The 25613-nt window shown below is 36.2% G+C and overlaps 2 protein-coding genes across 4 annotated transcripts; one reads left to right on the top strand and one right to left on the bottom strand.

Annotated features, from left to right (window-relative positions):
- The first annotated feature begins 577 nt into the window (after positions 1-577).
- On the top strand, positions 578-23258 carry LOC109036737 (lysosomal dipeptide transporter MFSD1). Of its 3 annotated transcripts, none has more exons than XR_002009391.2 (12): positions 578-1346; positions 3472-3622; positions 5603-5728; positions 6609-6814; positions 8665-8878; positions 10321-10534; positions 10829-10926; positions 12365-12477; positions 13278-13380; positions 14688-14841; positions 16034-16113; positions 23117-23255. XR_002009391.2 is itself a non-coding variant. In XM_019051096.2 (11 exons), the coding sequence occupies exons 1-11, from the start codon at positions 1166-1168 to the stop codon at positions 23168-23170; spliced, it is 1614 nt and encodes a 537-aa protein (XP_018906641.1). In that variant the 5' UTR covers positions 578-1165; the 3' UTR covers positions 23171-23258. The 3 variants fall into 3 exon arrangements, 1 of the variants encoding a protein (XP_018906641.1); XR_002009392.2 differs by lacking the exon at positions 16034-16113 and adding an exon at positions 17026-17098 and having other exon boundaries at positions 579-1346; positions 23117-23258; XM_019051096.2 differs by lacking the exon at positions 16034-16113 and having other exon boundaries at positions 23117-23258.
- Positions 23259-24120: 862 nt separating this feature from the next.
- On the bottom strand, positions 24121-25191 carry LOC109036738 (uncharacterized). Its single transcript, XM_019051097.2, has one exon. The coding sequence runs from the start codon at positions 25068-25070 to the stop codon at positions 24126-24128; it is 945 nt and encodes a 314-aa protein (XP_018906642.2). The 5' UTR covers positions 25071-25191; the 3' UTR covers positions 24121-24125.
- Between the last annotated feature and the right edge of the window lie 422 nt (positions 25192-25613).

Here is a 25613-nt window from a genome sequence, read left to right as displayed (position 1 = left end):
TTTTTTTATATACCTACACTTAAAAAAATTGCAAAGGCCCATGGGCCTTGGCCCATGTGGCCACCCCCTAAATCCGGCCCTGCTGGTAAAACTGTTTTTCCACCATGTAAATTATTTAAAAATATTTTTTTGATGACGAGGCAGAGATACTCAGTACTCTGCTTCATTTTCATATCTAGACAGTTTTACATACTTTCAAACGGAGAAAAAATATATGCAAAAATAGATGCAGAATGTAGCACAAAAATAACGTGCCGCATTATGACGATGAGATTTGCCCTTCGTATTTTCCTTAGAGAAACTGTTCTACGACACTAATTTCATTTAAATTGTTCAAATTCAAATAACAATTCACCGCATGTAGCAAGGACTCTCCTGGAATTTTCGTCTTTTATTCAATGAACAGTCTCTTCGACTTCCTCCTAATTTCAACTGTTTCTATGGTTACACGATGGTATTTCGGCCGCGGAATACTTTGGACTTCGCGCCAAGTTTAAAATTGGCGCCATTTTTGGGCGGGACGATGAGGTTTACAAACAAGATGGCGACCAAAACAATCCATTTGGCAACTAGCATTAGCAATCGTGTGACGAATCGACTGATAGTGATGACGAATTTCACTTATCAGACGAGTTGTTTTACTGATTAGTGACTCCCAACTGCTTTTGTTTTAATTCTAACATTTAATTCCACAATTTAATTCATTTGTGAGGACGTTTGTGAGCTACTTCATGTTTTCTTCAGTGATCTGAAACCTACTGTGTCCCTACAAAGTTTGTGATTTCCAGCTGGTAAAGTTATCACTCACACTTGAAGTCTTTTGTTTCCTTTTTGGGTGTCAGAAGCTGACAATCATAGTTCCTTATCAATTTAACTGATCGTCGGGCTTCTTTTAGCCTTTCGTTTCACTGCCAATGTCTACGAACTGTGTTTAATACACTGTCTTAACCTGCCTCAACAAGATGCTGTTGAATTTCGGTCTGGTGCCCTTTCAATACCTCATAATTTTAATTATGTGAGAAACTGTTCACTTCCACCCCTCTGCGAATATCATATGATCAGTAGTGGCTCTTTGTTTGTAATATTTCCTTGAGTCCGGATCTACGGGTCTTCCTGAATGAGATTCAGACATTCATCTTTCAGAGTTATCAAAACATTGTGAATCATGGCTGTCAGAGAACCACTCCTCGCTGCAGAAGACACAGAAGGTGACGAAATTTCCAGGATACCATCCCCGGTCGATGATATTGAAAGCAATGGCGGCGCACAAAACAACGGTTGCTGCCATCCGAATGGAGGCTGCTCGAGACTCTTTGCCCTGGTCTTCATGTGCGTCCTCGGATTTGGTAAGTGTAGCTTGATTGCCCACTCTGTTCCATTAGGCAAATGATTGAACAGGTACTGAGATTGTGTAGTACCCGCATACCTACTCTATTGCACGCTCTGTGTGGATGCAGGATATGGGCATACTCTATCATATTGATTTTCTTCTCTTTAGAAGATTGCTTGAGGCACCTCTTGACCAAAGGATTGTATCGTAGGTGATTGATGACTCGGCTAGTTTTGCTCACTCTAATAATATTTCACTTTGTCAAAATCAGATATATTTCTGACTGATAATAGGGAGCTCATATAAAAAAAGTCTTGCTGAATTATGTGGGTGATTTCACGATAAGAGGAATAGTCGTGTCGCCGTGGGTTATGAACGATATAGGGCAAAACGATTGAAAACCAAATGAATAAATCAATAGGAATGATGTCCCTGAACCTATCCACGCTAAAAAATATGATAAATTATTATCATATTTCATAATATGAGACTTTAAAGGCCGAAAATGTCCGGTCGGTTACGCGTCGCCAACCCCGATTTTGAAGCAAAAGAGCAATTTGCGGTAACAAATCAGTACTGATCATGAACTCTTTAGCAATATTTGCTGAAAAGAGACTCTAATGTTCAAGAAAATTGCCAGTTTGAACTGAAATGTTTATTATTGAGCGAGAAAAGTCATTAGAAAGAGGTGTCGCCACATTTGGCAACAAATTTTTGCAGTTGTATTGAGTGCAGTGTTTATCTCGCCAGACGGAGTCAGGAGTTTCAAAATTGCCATCAAATTGTTCGCTGAAGTCTTCTCGACAAGACCATTACTGACAAGTCAGTTTTTTTTACAATGAAAACTTTAATTATTATGAAAACCAGTGATTTTTAGGTGTGTAGCACTAATTCCTCACTACGCAAAAACCTCAATTTAATATTATTAAACTAAAAGGAAGTCTCCAAAGTTTAGAAAACTTTTAAGGCAGCATCAATTCCACCTCATAACTCAAGAATTGCCAAGTTTCATCTTTTGTATCATCTTTTATCTCACATTTTCAAGTGTCGGTTACGCTGTGTCTGTTACGTAACCGACACAATTTGGCAGGGCCGCCATGTTTGCGTGGACGTCCAGCAGTCCCGCGGGAAGCGCTGATACCTGATTCAATGGCTTGTTTATCAATCACTTTAACTTTGCACTGAATCAAAATAGAGCGTGCCAAAGCTGGAAAAAGGAGGTTCAATACCTTTAAAATGAGGTAATGAAATCCTGTTAAAATTGGTGCACTTTTATTTTTAAGGTATTTCACATTTTAACTATTCCTGTTATCGTGAAATCACCCACGTGATGTCCAACTTTTAATCACATTTTTAGGTTATTTCAGCATCTGTTGAAAGGGTCAGCAACAACCAGAAATGTCTTTGACTGTCCGCCTCATCAGTGAGCACTACGATGTTGCTTTTTTTATGAAAGTTCAACGTAAATCTTGTTTTTTGTTAGAATCGATGAGCCTCCTGTGTTTTATCGTAGCGTTGTTCTGTACTGCTCTCATTTAGTACTCAGTCAAGATTTACTAGCACAATTTTCAAAATATAGGGATCTAGAAGCAAAGTAGGTATTCTCACAATATAGCTGTGAACTAGTCGTACATAACGTCGATTCAAATTGCCACGTATTCTTATTGGGGAATTCTGTTTTTCTATGCCTAAGTTCTTTTTGTGAGAGTAAAAATGACAAGTTTTTATGGATGAAGTGTATCAACAGCGAGACAAAATATGTTCTCTAAAAGTTTCAATTGAATATTAATTTTCCTGCATGAAAAAATCGAACTTGAAGTGAAGGTCTTGAATAGGGGGAAAATCTACTGTTCTTTCAACTGCATGAGATTCATATTCTCTCCGCTCTGCTCTGTGCGGTGGGACTGATCCATTTCACGCCCTTTTGCGACTAGTACACAATCTGAGACTCTCATTGGCTGGCTGGGAGATTCTATTGTTGTCCACCGTAAGAACAGGGATGCGAGTTCTGACTTCGCTTCTAGATCCCCATTAATATCTCTTTATTTTTCACTTTATTCCCAACATATTTTAGAATACTGTTTACCTAAAACAATAATTACTCGTTTTAATCATTATTTTTTCTGAATGATTTGTTCTAGGATCATATTTTTGCTATGATAATCCTGGAGCATTACAAGATGACTTTATTGATGATATGGGGCTCTCGACCTCTGAATTTGTACAACTGTACTCATGGTACTCCTGGCCGAACGTCATCCTCTGCTTTGTTGGTGGATTCCTGATAGATAGGTGAGCAACGTTAATTTGAAATGTATTATTGCTCTCGGAGTCTACCTGCAATATCCTCTGAAATGCTTTAGCATTTCATTTTGAACTTAATGTTTGTAACATACCTTAACCCATTTGCCTCATTTGATGAGTATACTCGTCAGCACGCGCCTGGGACATAGCTCAGTTTACGAGTTAATTCGCGCCATCTGTCAGCATCGCTATGTGGTTGTCTTGGTCGTTTTTCCGATTGATGGCATTTCAAGCGTAGCAATGCTGACAGGTGGCGCGAGTTAATTAATCAGCTGAGATATGTCCTGAACGCGTACGCTGACAAGTATACTTGTATATAAGGCGAATGGGTTAAAGGCTGTGTTAAGTTGTGACTGCACATTGGTGAGAAACCTCAGTTAACAAAATTATTTTTTTTAGGAAGACAATATTATCAAGTTCAATTAATTTTAGTCTTCAAAAGAAAATCCTAGTCTGTGTCCCAAAGGATGAATTTTGCTTATGTAATTTCATTTCAATATGACAATATCAAGCTCTAAGTATTGCGGATTAAAACAATGAACAATCCACCCAGCAAGAAGTGGTTGTCACAAAATTATTGGGCAAGAAAAGCTTAAGCTATGTAAGTAAAAAATGCCTATAATAAATGTAGGTATAGTGCCCAGATTTTAAATTTAATTTTTTAATTCTAATTAATTCAAGTTGAACTTGTGCACACTTTCTTTAAAGAAACAGAATTAATTCACTTACTCCTGCCTACAAATTGCAGCCTTTGATTCTGTGAAACATGGATCCAATGTTTTTTATTCGGCAAGAATCATTTAGAAGGGGGAAAAGCAAACCCCCTCTCTCTTCATTTTGACAAAATGTGACGTGGTTCCTCTCTGTTAATTTCAGTCCATTTCAGCTGAGTTAATGACCTTTACATAGGTCACTATCAGTTCCCAAATCTGCAAAATTAACTTATTCAGATCATCGATAAAGAGTAGGTCTTGTAATTTATTAACACCAGACGCCTGCGTGAGAAAGATTCATTCGTGGAGGTGGACAAATAGTTGTATTTTAATCATCACTTGATTGTGTAATTATTATCTCCTTTTGCTTGATCGTGCTCCCACAGGTCATTAGTTCATCATTAGGCAAGCCATTAATTATGTCATTACTGCTCTGAGCTGATGCTAAGAATTGAATTCCAAGCCAGAAATCTGGCAGCTTGTCTTTGTATCAGCCATGCGGTTCTTGCTTATTGATCACTGTCATATCAACTCCCAAATATTTGCTTTTCTCTGCACAAGGAGCTCAATTTTATCTTATTCCCACACTCCTCCTTACGCAGCCCAATTATCTTCTCTTATCACCATTCACACCTTTATGTGCCTATTGCTCAAAAGTTTTTGCAAACATATTTTTTGCCCTTATTTTGCGAGATAGGTACATCAGCGAGCTGAAACGTATCTCTCTGATAATCATATTTGGACTTTACTTTATTTCTCTAAGGAAAAATCTTTTCTGGCTGCATGAAAGCACCTATGTATTTGCATATGAAATCAATGGCCCTTGAGTCGTCTCTAGGACAATGTGGTTTTTTTTTGTAAAATGACTTCAATTTTTCATAGCACAATTTTTTGGAGGGAGGGGGCAGGAGGCTTTATATCCTTGTAATTGGAGAATGTGCCAAGGTCGTTTATTCTGATTCGATCTGATAATTATCTTAGACCCCATGTGAACAATCTTAGCTTCTTTTCAGCTTGCCCCTCTCCTGAAAATTATCTCCTCAAACCACTGATCATTGAATACTTGCATTTGCAATCAAAGAATCACTCTTAATGGATTTTAAAGAGTCTAGCAGATATCTGAAAAACCGTCCCAAAAATGAATCACAAATTGCACAATCTTTTTAATTTTTGGTTCATTCTCAGAGGACATGCTCTATTCAACACTTTTTCCAATGCTTCAAAGTTTAATGTTGGATGTTATGATTGATTTCAGGGTCTTTGGAATCCGATTTGGCACGATGCTGTATGCGATGCTTGTATGTGTGGGGCAATTGATTTTTGCGAGCGGTGCATTTAACAATTCCTTATGGATAATGATAGCTGGCAGATTCATCTTTGGGTAAGTTGGAACTGCATTGTCCTGTTACGAATGAAAGTTTGAAAATCAATCTGATTTTAGATGCTGCCTTTAAAGCTCAGCAAATCTTCACTGTAATTTCTTTGTACAGGATGTCAGTACTTATTAATACAAAAAAAAAGAAGAAAAAAAGGAATGATATCCTGAAAAATCTGTAAAACTGGATACTCTCAGGGAATTAAATCCGGAGAGAGGTGGGTAATTTTACAAAGTAGGGATGTTTGAAAACGGTTAAAACTTGAAATCTAGAAAAAGAACATTAGCGCTGTCCACACAATGAAACTGTGTTGCTGTTTGGTTCAGGATTTCAAAGCTCCATATCACACTCTCAATATTGAATAGTGGAATAATTTTCAATGCAGGATTGCAATTTCAGTCAGCACCAAATGTCAAATATCTGAAGAAAAAAGACTGGCACATTAGTGTTATGTGCCGTGAAATGAATGCTGCAAATAATCGTTCGGTTTCAGTTTTACGCATGCAAATTGTTGTAATGAAAAGTCAGAGAATTTTTCTCATAGAATCTGTAGACACCCTGAGAATGCCTCTACTAATTCTAATATTCTATTTTTTAAGCACCAGTAGTTAAAATTTGTTTAAGTGAAAAAACAAGGTTTCCACCCATTGCTTGGCCCTCAATGCCTGACTCAGGAGTACCAGGGTTCAAAGCATCTCAGACAGCCAAGAATTATTTTAATCAAAATCCTCTGTGTGAACAAAAGAAACTGAGGTTTTTTGATGTATATGAGCTTCTTATTTATTTCACTTATTCTTGTATTTTGAGGGATACTTTTCATTGAAAATTCGTCAGGATTTTTGTGTGAAAATTTTTTAAGGTCAGTGTTTCACTGTTTTTTCTCAGGATCGGAGGAGAGTCATTAGCAGTGGCGCAGAACAATTATGCAGTTTTATGGTTCAAAGGCAAGGAATTGAACCTGGTGTTCGGTTTTCAAATGAGTTTTGCTCGAGTAGGCTCATTTGTCAATTTCCAAGTTGTGGAGCCGCTGTATCACTACGTAAACAAATATTACAAGGGCTATGAGTGCCTGGGTATTGTTTTGTTCATTGGTAAGTTGATCTCAATTTTATTCTAATGGTAGGAATATCTACTAGGAACATCAAGTAAATGAAGTCCATCTACATTCAGATATCAGAAGAAAATATCAATTGCCGAAATGCCAAACCATGTATCTTTATTGCAGTGTTTCAAAATGTCCATTCCCATTTTATTTTTATGAAGAGCAACAAAATAATTTTCTATGCAGTTTGAAATTGATACAGAATATTCTGCTAACACAGAAGAAAAACGAAGGAAGTTTTCAGAAAACTACATTGATTAGTTTTCCAAAGAAAAATGAAGTATGATTGGAAGTCTGCAACTTTCCCATATGAGGACTTGTCTGTAACAATAGCGGATGTCGAGTTTTCACATTGTGAGAAAATCGAGTGTAAAGTTTTTGAAGCTTTGCACTTTTCCGTCCGTAGAACCGAGAGGATTTTTGTAAAGATTTTCATGAAGAGCAACTCTTCCGGTAAAAAACACGTTTTACGATATATGTAAGTGAAAAATTGAAGGAGTAACAGCGATTTGAAAAAAATGTGACATCTGCTATTTTTACTGTAAACACTTTTTTATGCATGAAACAAAGTCGTCAGGAAGGGTAAGGCTGGTGAAATGATTGAAATGAACCAAACGTAAGTCAATGCTGAGTCATTTAACAAAATTGAACAAGAAAGTAAACCGTTTGTAACTTTTACAACAAAAACAAGGAACAAATTCTAAAATCAGTTAAAAATTCAAAAATTCTGGCGAGACGGTCCTGATACGTATAATTTAAGTGTCAGCTACAGCCCATGGCCAGTGGGCGGGCAGTTATCGCAAGTGGGTACGAATCTCAACAGTGTCCTGCCACGCCGGTCGGGGAAAACAGTGGATTCTTACATCCGCTGTTTTTAAAAATAACATATTTTTCAGTTCATATCTCGCCAAAAAATTATGATGGAAGTCTAAAACTTTGCATAGACATTCTTGGAGGCTCTAGATTTCGAAAAAAGCATTTGCCCTAAAAATGGCGGATGTCAGCGATCGCCATTGTTACATATATGTCCTCATATGCAGTTTTATGAGTGCAATAGTAGGTTTGTGCTCTTTTAAATCTCTCAGTATAATCATATCGACAATCAATTTATTGTGACACAAGCAAATCCATCACATCGACCCTGAAATCACACTGTTTTCTTCACAAAATTTGCAATTGTCTTTTCTTCATTTAAATCCAAGGTAGATTTACACAGGTATGGAAAAGTTGAAAATTTCCCATGAGCCTCAGTACGTGTCACATGACCTCGTGACGTAGGTTAAGGGGCCCGTTTTTTAATTAAATTACAATCAAATTAACATTCAAACGTTTGTGCGTTTAAACGCTAAAATTAATATCGCATAACCAAAATTGTGCAAAAAATCCCACAAAATTTTGACAAACGATAAACCGAACATAATAAATCAAAATAATCAAAACATCCAAAATGGCTGACGTTAAGGGGCCGCTGGAGAGCCAATCAGAGGCCAGTTGTTTAGTTCTGTCCATACCTGTGTAAATCTACCTTGATTTAAATCATTTTTTTGCATACGGGAGTAAGTATATTAAAAGATCTTAGAATTATCTTGGATAATTCATTGATGTGCTGATAGGCAACTGAGAGAATCTCCTCAGTAATTTTATTGAAAATATATTGAAAACAAGGAAACTCTTTATTTTCTTGTAGAAAATGTGAATAAACTGACCGTTAATTTTTGGAAGTACACATTGTAAAAGACTTTCGTCCTGGTGCAAAAATTGTATCCATTTGTGTTTTACTATGTTTGTTTCCAAAGAGATCCAAGTGTTAATTTTGTGCCTTTGATCTTATTTTCACAGCATCTGGAACTTGTCTATTATCACTGATAAGTTCTGCCATATTGGCATGGATGGACAAGCGGGCGCATCATGTAAATAGTGCAAACAATCAACAGCAGGCGGAGGAGGTTGTGCGGTTAACAGATATCAAAGACTTTCCCAAATCTTTCTGGATGGTCACCTTTGTTATCGTCACTTACTATGTGGCAATATTTCCTTTCGTCGCTTTAGGAAAGTGAGTGACTTTCCCATTGTTCTATATCTCTCGATTTCATGAACTTCCTAAAATCTTTCTGGATAGTCTCATTTGCTATTGTCACTTATTATGTAGTAATATTTATTTCCGTCGTCTCAGGAAATCCTTGCCACTGCTCAAAAAATCATGGATCTGGAATCTCAAAGAAAATCAGAAGAGTAATAGAGGACACTGCACCAAAAACAGCCTATAAACGGAAACCGCGTTTTGAGAAAAACGCATTTAAAGTTTTGTTTTTGATGTACTGCACAGACTTTTCTATGCAGGTACCCTGTTTTGGTGTTTGTGGGTGACCTAACCCCTCTATTGAAGGATGCCGGGTAGATTTTGCGATACATTTTGGGTTTACACCCTAATATATTTAATTTAAAAAAGAGGTTTATAGGCCATTATTATGCCCAACAGTCATTTTGGTGGCAATATGAAGTATAAATCATTTTAATCACGCATGATTAACGCAAAATGAAAGAATATTGATAGTGAGTAAAGAAAGGGGTAACTAGCACCTTATAGGCCCTTAAGTTTATAGGCCTGTTTGTAGGTCGTTCTTGCACCCATCGATCCAGAGGCCTGACTTACATCGGAAAAAAAGGTTTTTCGACCTCGAGCTGTTACTTATCTATATTCTATCGCTACCACAGCATAGTCCAGGGTACGTAGAATCCGAAAAGCAGATGGGCGTAATAACGTCCTATACGCCTATAGGCTGTTCTTGGTGCGGTGTCCTCAATTGTAGCATGTCTTCTCTCAAGAATTCGATGACTGAAATGTAAAAGAACGTATCTCTACTACAGTACTTTATAATTTCCACTCCTAATCGATTTTTTTGAAGAGAAAGAAGCCATCTTTATCGATCAAACTTTATTCAGAATATCCTAATAAAAGAAAAGATGAATCAAGAAATCTTTCAATAAATTATGCTGGCTAATATTCCAAAGAAAAAATGATGACGACAAAAAGTCTGCAGTGTTGTAAATAGAAATACATGGATTTGCAATTTGCCAATTGATTATGATTTTTTCCTCTGAGAGGGAGTCAAGATTTTTCATCCTCTTGGATACAGCCTTGTTACGACTTGTCAGATTAATGAGTGTAAGTCCCATTATGGTACTGGAATTTCAGGATGACCTTAAATGGGATCAAAGAATGAGGATTATTCTCATACATATTATCAAGATTACTGGATAAGTAAAACTCACATTTGATTAATGAGAGATTTTTTCCAATATTTTGAGAATTCTTCCATGGATATGTGATTAAGAAATTTACAATTTTTTGCTTATTTTGGATGGTTTCTCTAGTTGATCTGAACATAAATTTCTAGAGTGCTTCAATTAGCTAGGAATCAATCCATCTTTTTTCTATCTTGTTTTTGACCTATTTTTCTCTGAATATTACATTGTTTATTACATCTTTTTCAGAGTCTTTTTCGAAAGGAAGTTTGATTTAGAACCTAGTCAAGCTAACTTTGTAAATAGTATCGTTTATCTTATCGCTGGTTTCCTGTCTCCGTTCATCGGCCTTGCCCTAGACAAAACGGGCTGCAATGTAATGTGGGCGTTTTTTTCTATTTTGGGGACGATCATTGGTCACAGTCTGCTCGCTTTCACCTTTTTGAATCCTTATTATGGCATGGTATGTTTGTTTTATTGCATTTAGATGACTTATTTCCATTGTTTTCAGACTATTAAAGTCTCAATGTACAATTTTCTGTCAGATACAATGAAGTAATTTTGTTTTGGAAATTCCATTTTTTTCAGGAAGTCAAATTGATGTAATAAACAAGAACTAAAATTTTGACATTTTGCAATTTCTTGTCTCCTTTTGTCTATGCATCTCTAAAATCTTTACAAATCTTATGAAATCTCTACACATTTGATAGTTTTTTTGCTTTTACATTGGTTTTACTTGTCTTGTATTTTTCCTCAGGTATGTATGGCTGTCGGTTATACAACAGTGTCAAGTACATTGTGGCCTATTATTGGTCTCATCATTCCAGAGTACCAGTTAGGAACAGCATATGGAATGTAAGTCGACCGTTTTTAAACTGATTCTTCTCAAACTTGTCAATTTTACTTTCATCGCAAGTTTAACCCGACTTATGATTTAATTTAACCCTGCCGGGCCAGGAATTACGATTTAATTTGGCGAAAAACAGTAACTTTGGATACTTCAAAATAATCCAGAAATTCTTTCTCTAAGGGTGAAAATCGACACAATAAGCATTCACAATACAACGTTTGAGAAAAATGGTGAAAACTTTGAACACGATGATTTTTTTATTGTGGTTTGTAGCTGTCAAAGTCGTGAAAATCGCAAAATCAGCAAAAATCAGAAAATTTTGTGGCTATTTCATGTTTAAACGCACAGTAATATGAAAATACTGTAACAAAATAAGAAATTACTGTACACAATAAGTCATAGGGTGGCTACACACTACTCATATAAACATTGGTGAGAACGCAATCTACTGGAGAATCACCGAAATAACGCAAACAATCAACGGACGGCTCTGAGCCGTCTCTTCAGATCTGGCCCAGCGCAACGCGGACGGCTGGGAGCCGTCGGTTTAAGTCAATGGGTTAAGTAATCGCCAGAAACAATTTTATCTGTAAAAAAGCATTGCATCGGTATCAAAAGACGCCGTTTATGTAATGCACAACGCTAAATTTTGTATTTTTCAATCACCTTCCTCCTTGTGATGTTGCTCTTGTAATGAAGACCCTTATCTTTAAAATAACACTCAAAAAAAAAATGGCGCAACACTTTCCTCAACCATCCTCCTCTCTTAGAGTGTTTGGATAGTGTGTTGGTCGCCTATGGTGTAGTGGTTGTAGCGCTAGCTCTATGATCGGGAGGTCTCGGGTTCGATTCCTGGCCAGGCGATCCGAATTTGATGGTCTCAAATAATGGTTGTCTGGGACTGTTTATTAGGGTCCGAAGGGGGACAGGACTTAAGCCCAGGATTAGCCCTTAAGAGCCATTTGAAGTAGTAAAAAAAGAAGAAGAAAGTTTATGAACGGCCCCAAAACAGTTTTTCATTTTATCAACATTAAGAAGGGTAAAAAGAATTTCCATCTTAGAAAATTCATCAGTTCAATCAAGGAACTCACTGCAGCTGTTCTATAGTACTTAATATTGAATCTTTATGTTGGTTTTGAGACTTCAAAAATATCTATGAGTTTGCGATGGTAAAATACTTCCTTCCGTAATTTATTTTTTAAATGGAAAAGTACTTAATATTGTTAAAATTTAAGGAACAGCTGGGAAAGTTCCCAGGGCATTCCGCTCTCAGAATGTAACTTTCCCGAAAAACTTTGATTCCCAGTCTTGAAAATGTCAGAATTATGAAAATGTAAAATAAGATGCGCCAATGCACCAGCGTTCTACAACAAAGGCATCTCAAGTTTTCCTCAATTCAATCCCTTTCATTTCTCGTTTAATTTTTTATGTTGTCTTTTACAGAGCCCAGTCAGTCCAAAATCTCGGTCTAGCTCTAATAGCCATGCTTGCTGGATTAATCGTAGATATGGGAGGTTATCTCATGCTGGAATGTTTCTTCTTATTCTGCCTCGGCTGTAAGTCAATTTTCTTGTCCAATTAACACCTGACCAAATTGAACTATGCACGAAATAGTAAGACATTAGGCGCTTGTCAAATTTCAAGATCTTTTGATATGACATTTCTTACAATCTCTTGAGTCAGATGATCTTTTAAATTCCAACTTTCTTTGTGTCAATCTCGAGAAAATCAGGTCTGAAAATAGCATTTGTCAGCAGTTTTACAATTATTATGTGGAAAAATGAAGGTGATAGAGAAGTAAGCTCCTTTTTTCACATCTGGTGCCAGCTAAGGAGATACAACAGTGCGGAATCCTTTCAGTTCGAAATAAAAGGCCTGCATCTTCTCCTAGGTAACAGTGTCACTCCTCTGTGTAATAGCACGTGTTTAATTGTCATAATACGTTATTCTCTGACCAATCAATCAATTTACTCATGATTGGCGTAAAAAAAAATTTAATCATGAAAGTTTATCTTTGTCAGGAGAACTAAGGAACATCCTGAAACTTTCCCTTCTCAGCTTTTCTAGGTACTCCTTGCGTAATCTTTTTCTTAAAATTTGTTTGTTTTTTAATTTATTTTAATTCCCTATTTCAGGACTTTGTTTTTGTTTTCAAATTAAGAGTGAACTCTGTTCAAAATTTTACCATCCAAAAAGTCGATTCTAAAAGTGTAATTATTTAAAATATCGCAAACAAAATGCTTATGATATTTCACTCACTATGATTAATATGCTCTTTGGCATATTGTTTTCCCCTCGAAATTAACGCAATTCTATGTAATTTTTTTCATTAACTTGGTATAAATTTTAATTTCAGTGGCTCTCATGATGATCATATTTATCTGGATTCATGACTATATGACTTCTGGAATCTTAAATATGACTGTGAAACAAAGAGAAATCTATGAGCGGAATCGATTGTAAGTATCAATCATTTTATTTGCTCGTATGTTCAAAAACCCTATGATTAAATCAGTCACAATCAGTATCATGAATTATCGAAGCAATGTTGGACCAAATTGAACCAAAAATCCTTCCGCGATCCTTGTATTCATTTGGAGCTTGTTTAAAATTAAGGAAAATTCACCTTTTTTTCTTTCTTTTTATCAGAAAAAGATTTACAACTCCTCTTAATTAAAATTATCTTTCTGGCTAATCATTGAAATTGTGTAATTACCAAGTGGTACTAAGGTGGTGTGATTTTAGGATGCTTTAGCTTACTGCAATGCTCTGAGGGAAGAAATTTTGAGGTTGAAAAGGTACGGAAGGTTGTCTTTGGAGGTACGAAGGAGCGTATCTCGAATGTGCTGTTTCAGTTTTTCCTACTTACATTTTACTTCTCATTAGGAGAACCGTCACATGAATTTTCCTGAACTTTTTCATAATTTCTCTTTTCTTATGTGAACAAAGATTTTAAAATTTTCAGAATAATTCTTCCCACCATTTTCTCTTGAAAAAGTAAAATGCTTGTAGAAATACTGAAACGGTGCAAATGAGATGTATCCCTTTGTGCCAAAAAACAAATTTTTGGTATTTTCCCTTGAAATTTCAGCAAACAGTATTGGAAACACAAAACTAGCGGATCTGTATGCTTAATTTCACATTTTTATGCCAATTTCACCAGTTTATTGTACAGGAAGCGCCCCAAATGTTTCATTTTTTCTAATGAGTATAAACAATTAGTAGGTATGTTGTATGTTTTTACCAGGTACAATCTTTAGTCAAGAGAATTCAATCGTTCAATATAAAAGTCTATTGTTTTGTTTCAAAGTCTGATGAAAAATCATGAGGTGGCAAGCATCTCTGGTGCACTGGAAAGCACGTTTTGTCACTTTATGAAAATTGTTCTGAAAATACCAGTTGCAAACGTGTGAAACCACCTATCTCGGTTTACGACGTTGTAGACTTCCTGTCATACTTTATTTTTCCTTTGGAAAACTAGTCAACATAATTTCTTGAAAACTTCCTTGATTTTTGACGTCTGTCTGCAGAATACTTTGTATGAATATCAAGCTCAAAGTTGGCTTGTTTTTCTTTGAAAAAATAAAGTAGGAGAGAAAATTTTGAAACACAGCAACGAAGATGAACGGTTTTGCACCTTAACCGTCAATATCTCAGCTTTTTTTTATCTCAGAGGTTGATATTAGTCAAAACGAGCAGCTCGTTTGTGTTTCTCACAAAATTTTATGTCAGATTACGTGACTAAATCTCATCTTGCTTTTTCTAGAGCCGCTGAAATTCTAGAGCACGAAAAGCTGCTGGCAGCAGGCTCAATGTCTGATATCACGCCTCACGATTTGCTGCAGCCACACTCCGACTTGCTTCAGCCCCACTCAGATTTGTATATAAGAAATAGATTCCTGTCCAGGATTGGAGCCAGTGTAAGTACCATCAAATATTTCCTCCGTCAAAAATTGTTTTCAAGTCTTAGCAAGCGTGCAATGGACTTATTTTTTCCATGTTGTGCTCAGTAACTTGAATAGCGAGTTTTCAGTGTTTTTGCCCTTGATTGCTGAGTTTGTCTGACAGTTGTGTGATTTCCAGGATGAACTTTTTACAGGTATCAGTACGAACGTTATTTGTCCAAAAATTTTAATGCATTCCTTTTATTTTTCTTTTATTACGTTGCGTCGAAATTAATATAACCCTCACAGTCAGGAGTTGTGACAGCTATTAACTGCACTGCTAGTCTTGGCTTCATCTATGAGAGCTAACTCTTCCAAACTTGGTCTTAGCCAGTTCAGTGAAGAAGTTTTTCTGCTCAGTCGAAATTGGTTTTGTATAGTCTGAAGGTGATGTTATCATCGAGTGTGCAAAATTCTTCGGAAAGTTCATCAAACTGGTTTGGCAGGAAGTGTTTAGGAAATTCATCAAACCACTACTGTAGAAGCTCTCTAAAGTTTATTGAGCTAGTCCGATAGAAATTACTTAAAGCTGATCGAAGTAATTCCTCAGGAGATCATCAAACTAGTTCGGCAGAAATATACTCAAAGTTTGTTGAACTAGTCAGTAAGAAGTTGGAATTTTGCCAGAATTTCACCAGGATTTCATCGACTCAGAGTATGACTTAGAGTTTGCTGGACTAGTTTGGTAAAAGTTTGCCTGCATAGATAAGCCACAGCATTGGGGGAAAAAAGTAACGCCGGCAATTTTCTTTGAACTAATGGATAATCAAATGATGTAATAATGCTGGAAGTAAATGAGTGTATTTTTTTAACTTAAATGACCCCCAAAAAAATATAAATGAATAAAACATAATTCTTCAAAATATTCAGGAAAAAATGACTTGGATGAGACAAGCATTCTCTTTACCGCTGAGCACACAAAACTAGTTGCAAAATTAAATAGCTGATTTGAGCGTCTGAAGAAGTTCTCTAATGTTTTATGTTTAGTATTTGAACTACAAAATTCTGTCACTGTAAGTACAACAAGTCGAATACTTGCTCTTAACCACTCTAAAAACTCCCAGTAGAGGAGTTTGATGTCAGGCGATCTACCTCGGAAATGCTGCATTTACCCAATGTAGAGAGTTTCGCTCACTTTTATCACTCATGTTCTTGATTTATTTATTAGACGTTGGAGGTCACAAAGCTGTAATGTTAATAATTTTTACAAACTCGCTGACCGTCAGGAGTGGTGGAAGTATCCAGTCGGTAAAAACTATTTCTAGTCTAATTATCAGCATTCTCGGGAATTTCATTATATCCAGAGCCCATACCCCCTTTCCCGCCAAGAACTGCCTATCATAATTCAGGGTTCGTGTCGCTTTAAAAAGGCAGTGAATACCTCTGCTTCGATAATGACAGCAATATGCTCTCTACAGTCCTGAATTTTACGTCATGTAAAGTGATTAAATTCACAACTGTTCAGGAGATCAGTTTTTTCCATTTATAATGGAAAATTTGAAAATGTCAAAAAACAATGTCCGCTTCTTATAGCTTGCTTCCATTCAGAAATCAGAGAATGAAGGCACTGAAGAGAAAATGAACACTTTCAAGGTTTTTTTTAGGCCCTTAAAATTCTCAGGTACGTCTTGATAAGGCACTGAAATTGTCTCGGAATTCTTTAAAAAAGATTCTCGAAAGTCCTTGATTTTTATTTTTACTAGCTGTCACGAACCCTGTCAGTTTTGAAGTTGCGCTTTTTCGGGGCAAAATTTTTAGAGAATGCATGATTTACTGCTTGCACTTACCAGCAGTAGAATCAAACAAAGAATTTTACCTAGATCTTATCTGGTGCAAATGAAGTGTTGCAATAGCTATGATTATCAAAGTAATATTCGTAGCTTCCTCACCCTCATTCTGACGTTTACCTGCCAAATTTAACGTCCATATCATTCTAATTCAATTCCTTAATACCTGCTTTTGGCAGTATTTGAGAGGGATGCTTTTAATTTTTTTTTCAGCTTCTTTGGGATTCAATAATCTTTTTGATTTATTTCTTTGCCTTTTTGTTGTTTTTTTTTGGTTTTATTCTTTCATTCTAATACCAGATCTTTAAACTGTGTCAATTTTGCATTTTAATTTTATGAAGGTTTTTATTTCGATTTTCTTTTTTTTCCTCAGTAAATTTGACTTTTCTCGATCAGACTTTTTCGTAGCTCTGGATAAAACCCCTCGGTATTAATACTGCGCGAGTGTGAGTTTTCAAAACAGTAATATTACTTTTTTGTTTAAGCTTGCAAAAGTGTGATGCGTCCGTGTGTTGTAACAAGCCTACACTGCATTCACTCATCTGTCTTACAACCTATCGCATCTTCTCTGTCCAGAATGGCTTGTAGAAAATATCCTATTTCTTTCCGAAATGCAATTCTTTTATTTTCTAACTAATTAATAGTATATCCAATTAAGCAAATGCTCAAATCGCTCTGGAAAATCCGCATATCTGAATCGACTTGAAATTTCCTGAACTCAGATACATTGCATCTTTAATCTTGATCGAGTGCAAACTGAATGGTTCTAAAGGAATCAAATTCAGGAAATCCAGCTGGAAATGATAAATATTGCTATCTTCCTACTTTTTTCCACAGCTAAAATGACTGCTCGAATTAGAATTGGAGTGCTCAAATAGCAGCCACTGGGTAGGAGAGCCTGGCTGCAGTCTGCTTATTTGTTAATTTACGTTTTATAATGCAAACCTAACCGGAGAATTCAATTTGGTTGCCCAGGAGTGGATTATAGTACATCACTGAGGAAACATAAAAATTAGTGTACTTAAAATTTGCTTGCATGTTTGTGCTAACTTCCAATTGAAACAGACTCCCCTAAGTCAATTGTATTGGAAACTAGACTGTAAAATGATTTGGCCGAGATTCTGTATACAAGAGCCTTAGACATTTATATGGAACGGGTAGTGAAGGTCTAGGATTTAATGAAACATGATGAAATGAAACATGAAACTAATTTTCTAACGTGATACTGTGGATCAGAAAGGGACTTCAATTGACAAAAAAGTAAAAATTGAGCTGTTGATAACCAAGCCTAGACGAGAGTCCTGTGAGCACATTAAGACAGAACCGTCACCCCCTGCAGGAAGGAACACACCCTGAGCTTGCTGTTTCAGCATTTTCCACATACGTTTTATTTTTTTACTAGAGAACTGTCGCACGAAGTTGCCAGGAATTCCTGTGATTTTTCTTTACATTTGCTAGAAGAGCCACTAAAATTTTCTAGGAAAGTTGGGCGAGCCAACTGTTCTGCCTTGAAAAAATAAAATGTTTGCAGGAATGCCAAAACAACACAGACATGATAAGTCCCTTTGTGCGGGAGACGATGAAATGTCAAACAAGGTGGGATACTTGGCGATTTGAAGTTTACAGTTGAAGGAAGGTCGTGTTAAGAAACAGCTGTTAAACATTTTTATCTCTCATGTTCAGGATATCAAATTGTTAGATTATCATGAGACTATGGGTTCTTTTCAGGTAGAAAAGTGAACTAAACCTTTCGCAACTTTCTCTCAAGGACCTTAGATAGAGTTCCCCATCATTGTTTCAAAATCCTATCTAACAATTGAATCTCACAAAATCGCGCTACTGATAATTTTTCCTCTGACACTTGTATAAAAAAACACGAGGAGATAAAATATTTTGAACATAACTTGAAATACTATGTGCAGTTCTGCTCACATTTTGTCTCCTGCATCAATTCAATGAATTTTTTTGCATGCTGCCTTGTGACATGAGCTATTTTTAAGATTTAACAGCTATCTTTGAGCTTAATAAGCCCCCAAGAGGTCATTGCTTTCTCAATTTTGATAGCCATGATCGAAATGAGCTTATCAAAATAAGTCATCAATGTATCTGTTGAGCGTTGCTGATAAAAATCAATAGACGCTGTTACTTTTCAATCAACATACATTGCAAGCAGAGCATCAAATAAATATATTTTTAAACTCAGTTCACAATTTATATTGATCTAAACCTAGGGGCATCTTTTAATTTTGATCGGCAACGCTCAACAATCTTATCGATAACCCATTTTGATGGTGGAAACGAAGCTTCAATATAATGCAAACACTGTTGGTGAGATTTTAAGTCTCAGCTAATGCTCAGCTAATGTCAAAACCTTTACTTTGCCTGCATTTCAATTAATTTTAGTTCTTGTCTCCTCTTTAAGCTGAGGGAGGTGGAAAATCTTCCAATTACTGCACGTTTAAATTTGAAGAAAGTGCAAGCATGTCCACACAGTCATGTTTAAGAAGAAATATCGTAACTTAGCTCGATTTTTAGTTACGAAGGTGCATGTTTTAAAATAATTATCAAGCAGTCTTGCAAGGGAAAATCTGCTTTTACATTTTCTCACTGAAAAGTGATGATTTCGAAATACTAGCTCACAAACCTTTTTCAACCAAGTCAGATTGATCCTCTGGGGTTGGAAGCCAAAAGGTTATTACTCTATTGATTTGATTTCGATGATTCAGGGAAACTGCTTTTGCTTTCTATCACCAATAATCATCTTAGAAACTTTCAGAGGTTTTCCCCTGATATTAGAGGGAGCTACTTCTCCAGGGTGCAGAAAATTATTGATTATACAATTGAATAGAGTCAATCTAAACAGTCACGTCTGCATCACGGTGTTTTGAAATCTCATCTTGTAATTTAATTTTTTGAACGGAATCCAATCATCATCCCTTCTCGAAAATTATTGCAATTTTTCTTGCTCTTGTGAAGGTTTTTTCCCACAAAATTGTAAGCGAAAATGCTGGTTGCTTCCCTTCAAAAAAAATTATAATAGGAGATGAGATTGTGAAATGGCTGCAAGAAACAATTAGCATTTTAGAACTCTCTGCACCCTTGCTAAACTGTTCATGCAATGAAGGATTTACAAAATAGATTTGAAGTATTTGAATAACTCCTTTACCCATATAGCTTCTGTCACAATCTTCAGTTCTCAGTTCCAAGATTGCAATCAGCTGCTGAAAGGAAGCTTTTGGATAATTTAGAATCCTCTCTCACCTGCTTTTACTTAATTTACTTCAGCCACAATTGCCTTTGAAACTTTTTTTTCTTCAAATTCTTAACGCCGGCCAGTCCCTAAACACACCTAATAATGCATTCCTAATCTTTTTTATCTCTCCGTTGTATACCCCTTTACAAAGTACTGATCCACTTAACATTTTCAATGTACATCTGAAAATAAAGTTCCTTTCCCCTGGGTTTTTAATGCTTGACAAATTTATTTTTATGCATTTTCAATGTAGTCAACGTTTCTAAGTGTCTGATCTTATAATATTTCATCGTCAGTATTTTATTAAATCCTCTTTAGGGGGGAAAAAAGAAAACTATCAAAGTCAGAATTTGTCAAGTAAAACTTTAATTTTTACAACATCGTATGAGTATTATGCCGTTTGAAAGCAGATTTTTTGATCGACTAAACATCATTCAACACGGTCACAATTAAATTTTTCACTCAAAATCAAATCACTAATTTTGCATTCATTAATCAAATACTCATGGGTCGCAACTGAATTATTCTCAATTGACCATATTCTGCTGAAGTTTAGCTAATGATAAATTTAAAACAACGCAATTACACGATTTTGTGATAAAAATTGTGTACTATTGTGTGAAGGAAAAATTATTTAAATTTTACAAAGAAATACAAATGAAAAGAATAAGGCATCAGCTTGCAATATGTAACCTAATTTACATAGGTTGTCCAGAAAGTTTATTATAAAATTTAATAAAGGTTAAAAACGTTGAAAAACTCACTTATGACACTTTTTACAAATTTCATAGCATACGTGTTTTGGGCAAGCAGTCCTTCATCGTTGCATTTTAAAGTAAAAGTCATTACCAGTGAGTGTTATGACGTGTTTAACCTTTTTTAAATTTTAGAGTAAATTATGGTACTTTTGTGAAAAATTCGCTCCAATTTAAATAAAATTGTCCAAACAGTACCTGAACTGGTTCTGCAATTTAAAAAAAAACTAAGCCACTTGAAGATTAGTTCAAATTCTATCGATAAAGATTAAGATCAATTGACAAAGTTATGACAAACAGATTGCAGTTCAACGCACGAGTAGTTCAGACAGCGTGTTGGTGATTTCGCCAAAGTGCATTCAAAGTCCGTCAAAACTGATATCTCACTCTATTCGCTCAGTTATGCCAGTTTAGGTGAAAAAATATCGGAGTCCCCTCCCGTTTGTAACAGGAATATTTTTCTAGTACAATGTAGTGTATAAAAATACTGTCATTGGCACAACTCTACAAGACATCACAAGAAACCCAAAGTTATCTGGCAATACTGTTCATGTAGAGCGCTTAAATTACAGAATATGCGGTAACATGTTGGAGCAGATCTGATTATAGTGAGCAGAATCATCCACCATCCACCAACCACCCCGTTCCACCCTGCACACCAGTCGGTGAAAGCTGACATTGAGTGTACGGTTTAGGCAGCAATTTTCGAGTGATTTTGGTTTCATTTTTGCCAATACTTTTAGATCAAGTCATGAGAAGAGACCCAGAATTAATTAGATAATGAGCAAATTTTGTCATTGGATATTATTTTAAAACTTAAAACGTTAAAAATTCACCCGTGACAAATTTATGAATTGAGTTGACGACTAATGCGTTTTGGGCAGGCAGTTCATCATCGGTGGGATGTGGTTTCAACGTTTTCAATTTTAAAGTAATTATAGTACTTGTGCAGAAAATGTTTCACCATTTAAATCAATTGGATATTATGTTGCAAAGGAAAGTGTTTCAAAGTAGAAAATTTGAGTCAAAAGCAGAAATCAAGACAGAAGTCCAGAAGTTTTTCACAGCAATTCCATGAGAGAAATTAAAAAAAAAAACAAAGAAAAAACAAAAACAAAAAACAAAGAAAAACAAAGAAAAAACAAAGAAGAAAAAAAAAAAAACATGTTAAACAAGTGGCAAGAGAGCGTGAAGAAATGTCTTAAATTCAATTTCCTTTATTTGAGAAGGAAAGGAATAATCTCTAGGAGTCAGAAAAAGTGAGAAAGAATCATGAAAAGGTATGATAACATGTTCTCGGAAAATGTAAGTGGCCCCATTAGTTTTTTTTTTGTTTTTTGTTTTTTTTTTTTTTGTTTACTTAAACTGTCACAACTTGGTCAATTTTTTACCAAATAAGTTGACCTTCATCTTTGCCAATAGTATTTAAGTTGATCTTCAAAATGATACTCAGATCAAGTATCTAGCTGATTTAATTTTTGAATTGCAGAAGCAGTTCAGGTACTTTTTGGACAGACAATCTATGAAAGATGTCTGAATTTACTCGTTGTTATAATACAAAGGGGGCAAGATAAGAATCTTAAAACACCCATTGATTTGAATTCGCTGATATTTCAGTGCAGGGCTAAACTTTACATTGCGCTAATGGACCACTAGACAAGGTACGAATTTAACTAATCTGATACATGTTCCTTAACCAGAATTTCACGTAGAACACAATTCACACAACGAAAATTACTGAAACCAACTCCTAACGAAGATATTAACGTTTTTATTTCACATTGGTTACGAGGAATTTGAACTGCCCGCTCACAAGAAACTCAAAGCTCTGCGTGAGTCAAATCGTGCACTACAACGGTTTCAGCAAGCTTCTCAACCGAGCAATGTTCATTTCCCGCCATGTATTTTTCAAACTATAAGCAATTTGCTATAGCTGAGCCAAAGTGTCAAGACTGAGGTTGCTAGATTTCTATATTGCAGAGACTGTCATGATAACATTTAGCGCGGGATGTGAATCACGTAGAGCATTAAGTTTTCATGAGCGGATGGTTTGAATTCACGCATCAAGAATCATAAAATATCTTCGTAAGGAGATAATTTCGGTAATTTTTGTTGTGCGCATCGTGTTCTACGTGAAATTTTAGGTATGAAACATGTATCAGAATGCTGAAATTCGTACCTTGTCTAGTGGTCCATTGTTTTCTTTGTGAAAATTAAAGAGGAAGGAGGGAAAAACAAACGTATCGTATTTTCTTCCCTTATACTTTGACTGTGAACCCATCGCCAGCAGACAGTCTTGTTTTTACTTTTTTAAAATCTGTATAGTCTTGCCATTTTTTTTCTTTGTTTGGGGGGGGGGGGGGCTCTCACCATTGACAAACTCTTAGTGTAAGCTAACTTAAAAGGTCATGTACATTAAAATGTGTGGTAATGATTTGACTTTATTTTTTTTTCAGATTCCTTCTCATGTGATGAATCCTAAAGGTTTGGCGTACCGACCATTGAGATGATGGCGTATCATTCCACGATTTCGAAAGGAATGGGTCGAATTGAGCTCCTAAGTCCCAAGACTGCTGGCTACAAATTTGCTGGCTCAACCTATTTTAAGTATTTAAAATTAAATAGATGTTCTCGCACTGCCATTGGAAGAAGTACTCCAATTTCTAATTGAGAGAATGTAAATTGCTCTCCATGTTAATCGAAATTAAAAAATTTAAGGTTTCAAAATCCTCGCTGATTGATGAAAACTTCCCAAGAAATTGAAAAATTCTTAACCTTGTCTGGAAGTCCCTTCTGCTACTTCTTTTTATTAATTGACGACGATGGTGCTATTGAAAATTAAATTAACCACTAGATTTTGAGCTGATCCTACCTCTTGATTGTTTTGGTTTAGTTCCAGGTAATCTCCATTATGTTTTCTAGCTCCATTTTGTACATTAAGTCTCGTAAAATAATTAAAAATTTGCATACGGTCAAATGAAATATTTTGAAAGTAGTTTAGCCAGACTAGCAGTGAATTTTTCATGAGACTTTTTGGTGACAGGTGGAAATGTCCAATAAAAAATGTCCAATAAAAAATGTCCAATAAACAAAATGTCCTATTTCAAATGTCCAATTGTCATAATGTCCACGACAAAATGTCCAAAAGCTAAAATGTCCAGAATTTAAAATGTCCTATATGCAAAATGTCCCTTATGTCCCATAGGTCCACATATATGCAAAATTAAAATGGCTTAACATCAGCTTACATAATGCCTCAAGCCTCTCCTTCTTCGTTTTCTTCTTCAATTCTTTTGGGTTTCTTCAATCTGTAGAGAATGGCTCTCAGATAACATCAACTGCTTCATCTTCCTTGTATTGCCCATAGCTAGCCACGATACTTTCCACTCTGGCTTGATTAGTGATATACCGGCGACTAATCAGATGTTTTATTTGAGTGTGACCACCTCGAATCTGCGTAGTAAGCTATTCTACGTCATTTTGTTCAGCTTGGATGTGCTCAATAAATCGCCTAATATTCTTGTGGTGCGCTGATATTAGCCCCTGCAACAAACTGTGCCACCCTTCAACAATGTTCGTCGTTCTGTGCATTCTGTTGGTAACTGATTCATATACATTCCAGAATTCTGGTGGGAAAACCGGAGGTCTTGCCGCTCTCCTTCCCCGTGCCCGGTAACCTCGAATGTATGTGTGCTCTATGTAGGAGGCCAGGTCCAGTATGTCTTCGTCTTCAATGTCCGCGACGATATCGTCAAACACATCTGTTAAGTCTTCCAGAGGGAGGAACGGTAATCCGAAAAACTGCTGCATTTGCCGCCTTTTATCCCGGTTCTCTCGATCCATATATGCTCCACGTAGACCCCTGCTGACAATATTTCTCCATATGCTTTGGCTGAAATGAAACAAGCATCCCTGTAATATTGCATCCGGAAATGCAGCTCGGAAAGCATTAATAGCAGCTTGTTCAAAGTCTGTCAAAACGTACTTCGGAGCGATGGCAATAGCCATTTCTCCCGCAATGTTTAATAGCTGCTGCAACATGGCTTTATATGACTCCTGCGTCTTCCTTTCCATAATGCCGTAAACTAAGGGAAAGACGTGTCCCTGAAATGATCCGTGTATCGTGTACAGCTGCATGAATTGTTGCGACACAGTCTTGAATGTTCCATCACCGTAAATCAGCCTGGAAGTTGATAAGATTCTTAAGTTTCCTTCTGTTGTAAAAATTAAAAATCTATTATCCGGTAAGGTTTCTGCCGAGTCGTAATGTAGGAATAATTCTTGATTCTTTGTCGAGTTGTACGGTGGTTCGATAACGATATCCTGTAACGAAGCTGGAACTGGCGGCCGCTCTTTATTTTGTACGGAATTAACAATACGCCTCAATAAATTTCTATCAGGCAAGGTCATTAGCACATCCTCGGCACTTACAGCTCCTACAACTTCCCTCACTATGCTTACTGGGCGGTCATTCGGGGCTTCCCGTGCTTTTCTTTTAATGGTGTTCACAACTTTCCTCACATCCACGGCCACGTGATCATGCAGGCTCGTGAGAATGATTTCTTTCCCCGCTCTTCTTCATTATAATGTCCTCCAAATTGTTGTTGGTAATGCACCGTGCATTGCATATTTTCCGCTCCTCACACCGCCAATAAAATGAGGTCCCCCCTTTGTTTTGGAATGATACCGGTACACTTACCCGTTGTGAAGTAAAATTTTGCCCCTGCTGCCATCCTTCCTAACCTTTTGAGAAGAAATAACCTCAACGACGTTCATATTGTTTGTAACTGCACATTTTAAATTTGGAAAAAACAAGAAGAAGAAAAAAAAAATTGGCCAGCCGTGGCAAAGAAACGATGAAACCACTACACAATTTAGGTCCAATTGTACACTACACATTAAAAATGAAAGACTATGCAAATTTTATGGCACTTACGATTTCAGTTTTTGATC

This window comes from Bemisia tabaci, chromosome 7, assembly GCF_918797505.1.
Source record: "Bemisia tabaci chromosome 7, PGI_BMITA_v3".
Lineage (NCBI taxonomy): Eukaryota > Metazoa > Arthropoda > Insecta > Hemiptera > Aleyrodidae > Bemisia > Bemisia tabaci.
This window is presented reverse-complemented; position numbering and strand designations above follow the sequence as displayed.

What these genes read in the sequence shown, in the direction of transcription:
- LOC109036737 (XM_019051096.2), top strand. Translation starts at nt 1,166, where the DNA reads ATGGCTGTCAGAGAACCACTCCTCGCTGCAGAAGACACAGAAGGTGAC. An exon ending in GGTGGATTCCTGATAGATAG is followed by an intron (nt 3,623 to 5,602) that starts GTGAGCAACGTT and finishes GATTGATTTCAG; the next exon opens with GGTCTTTGGAATCCGATTTG. An exon ending in TGTCCAGGATTGGAGCCAGT is followed by an intron (nt 14,842 to 23,116) that starts GTAAGTACCATC and finishes TTTTTTTTTCAG; the next exon opens with ATTCCTTCTCATGTGATGAA.
- LOC109036738 (XM_019051097.2), bottom strand. Translation starts at nt 25,070, where the DNA reads ATGACCTTGCCTGATAGAAATTTATTGAGGCGTATTGTTAATTCCGTA.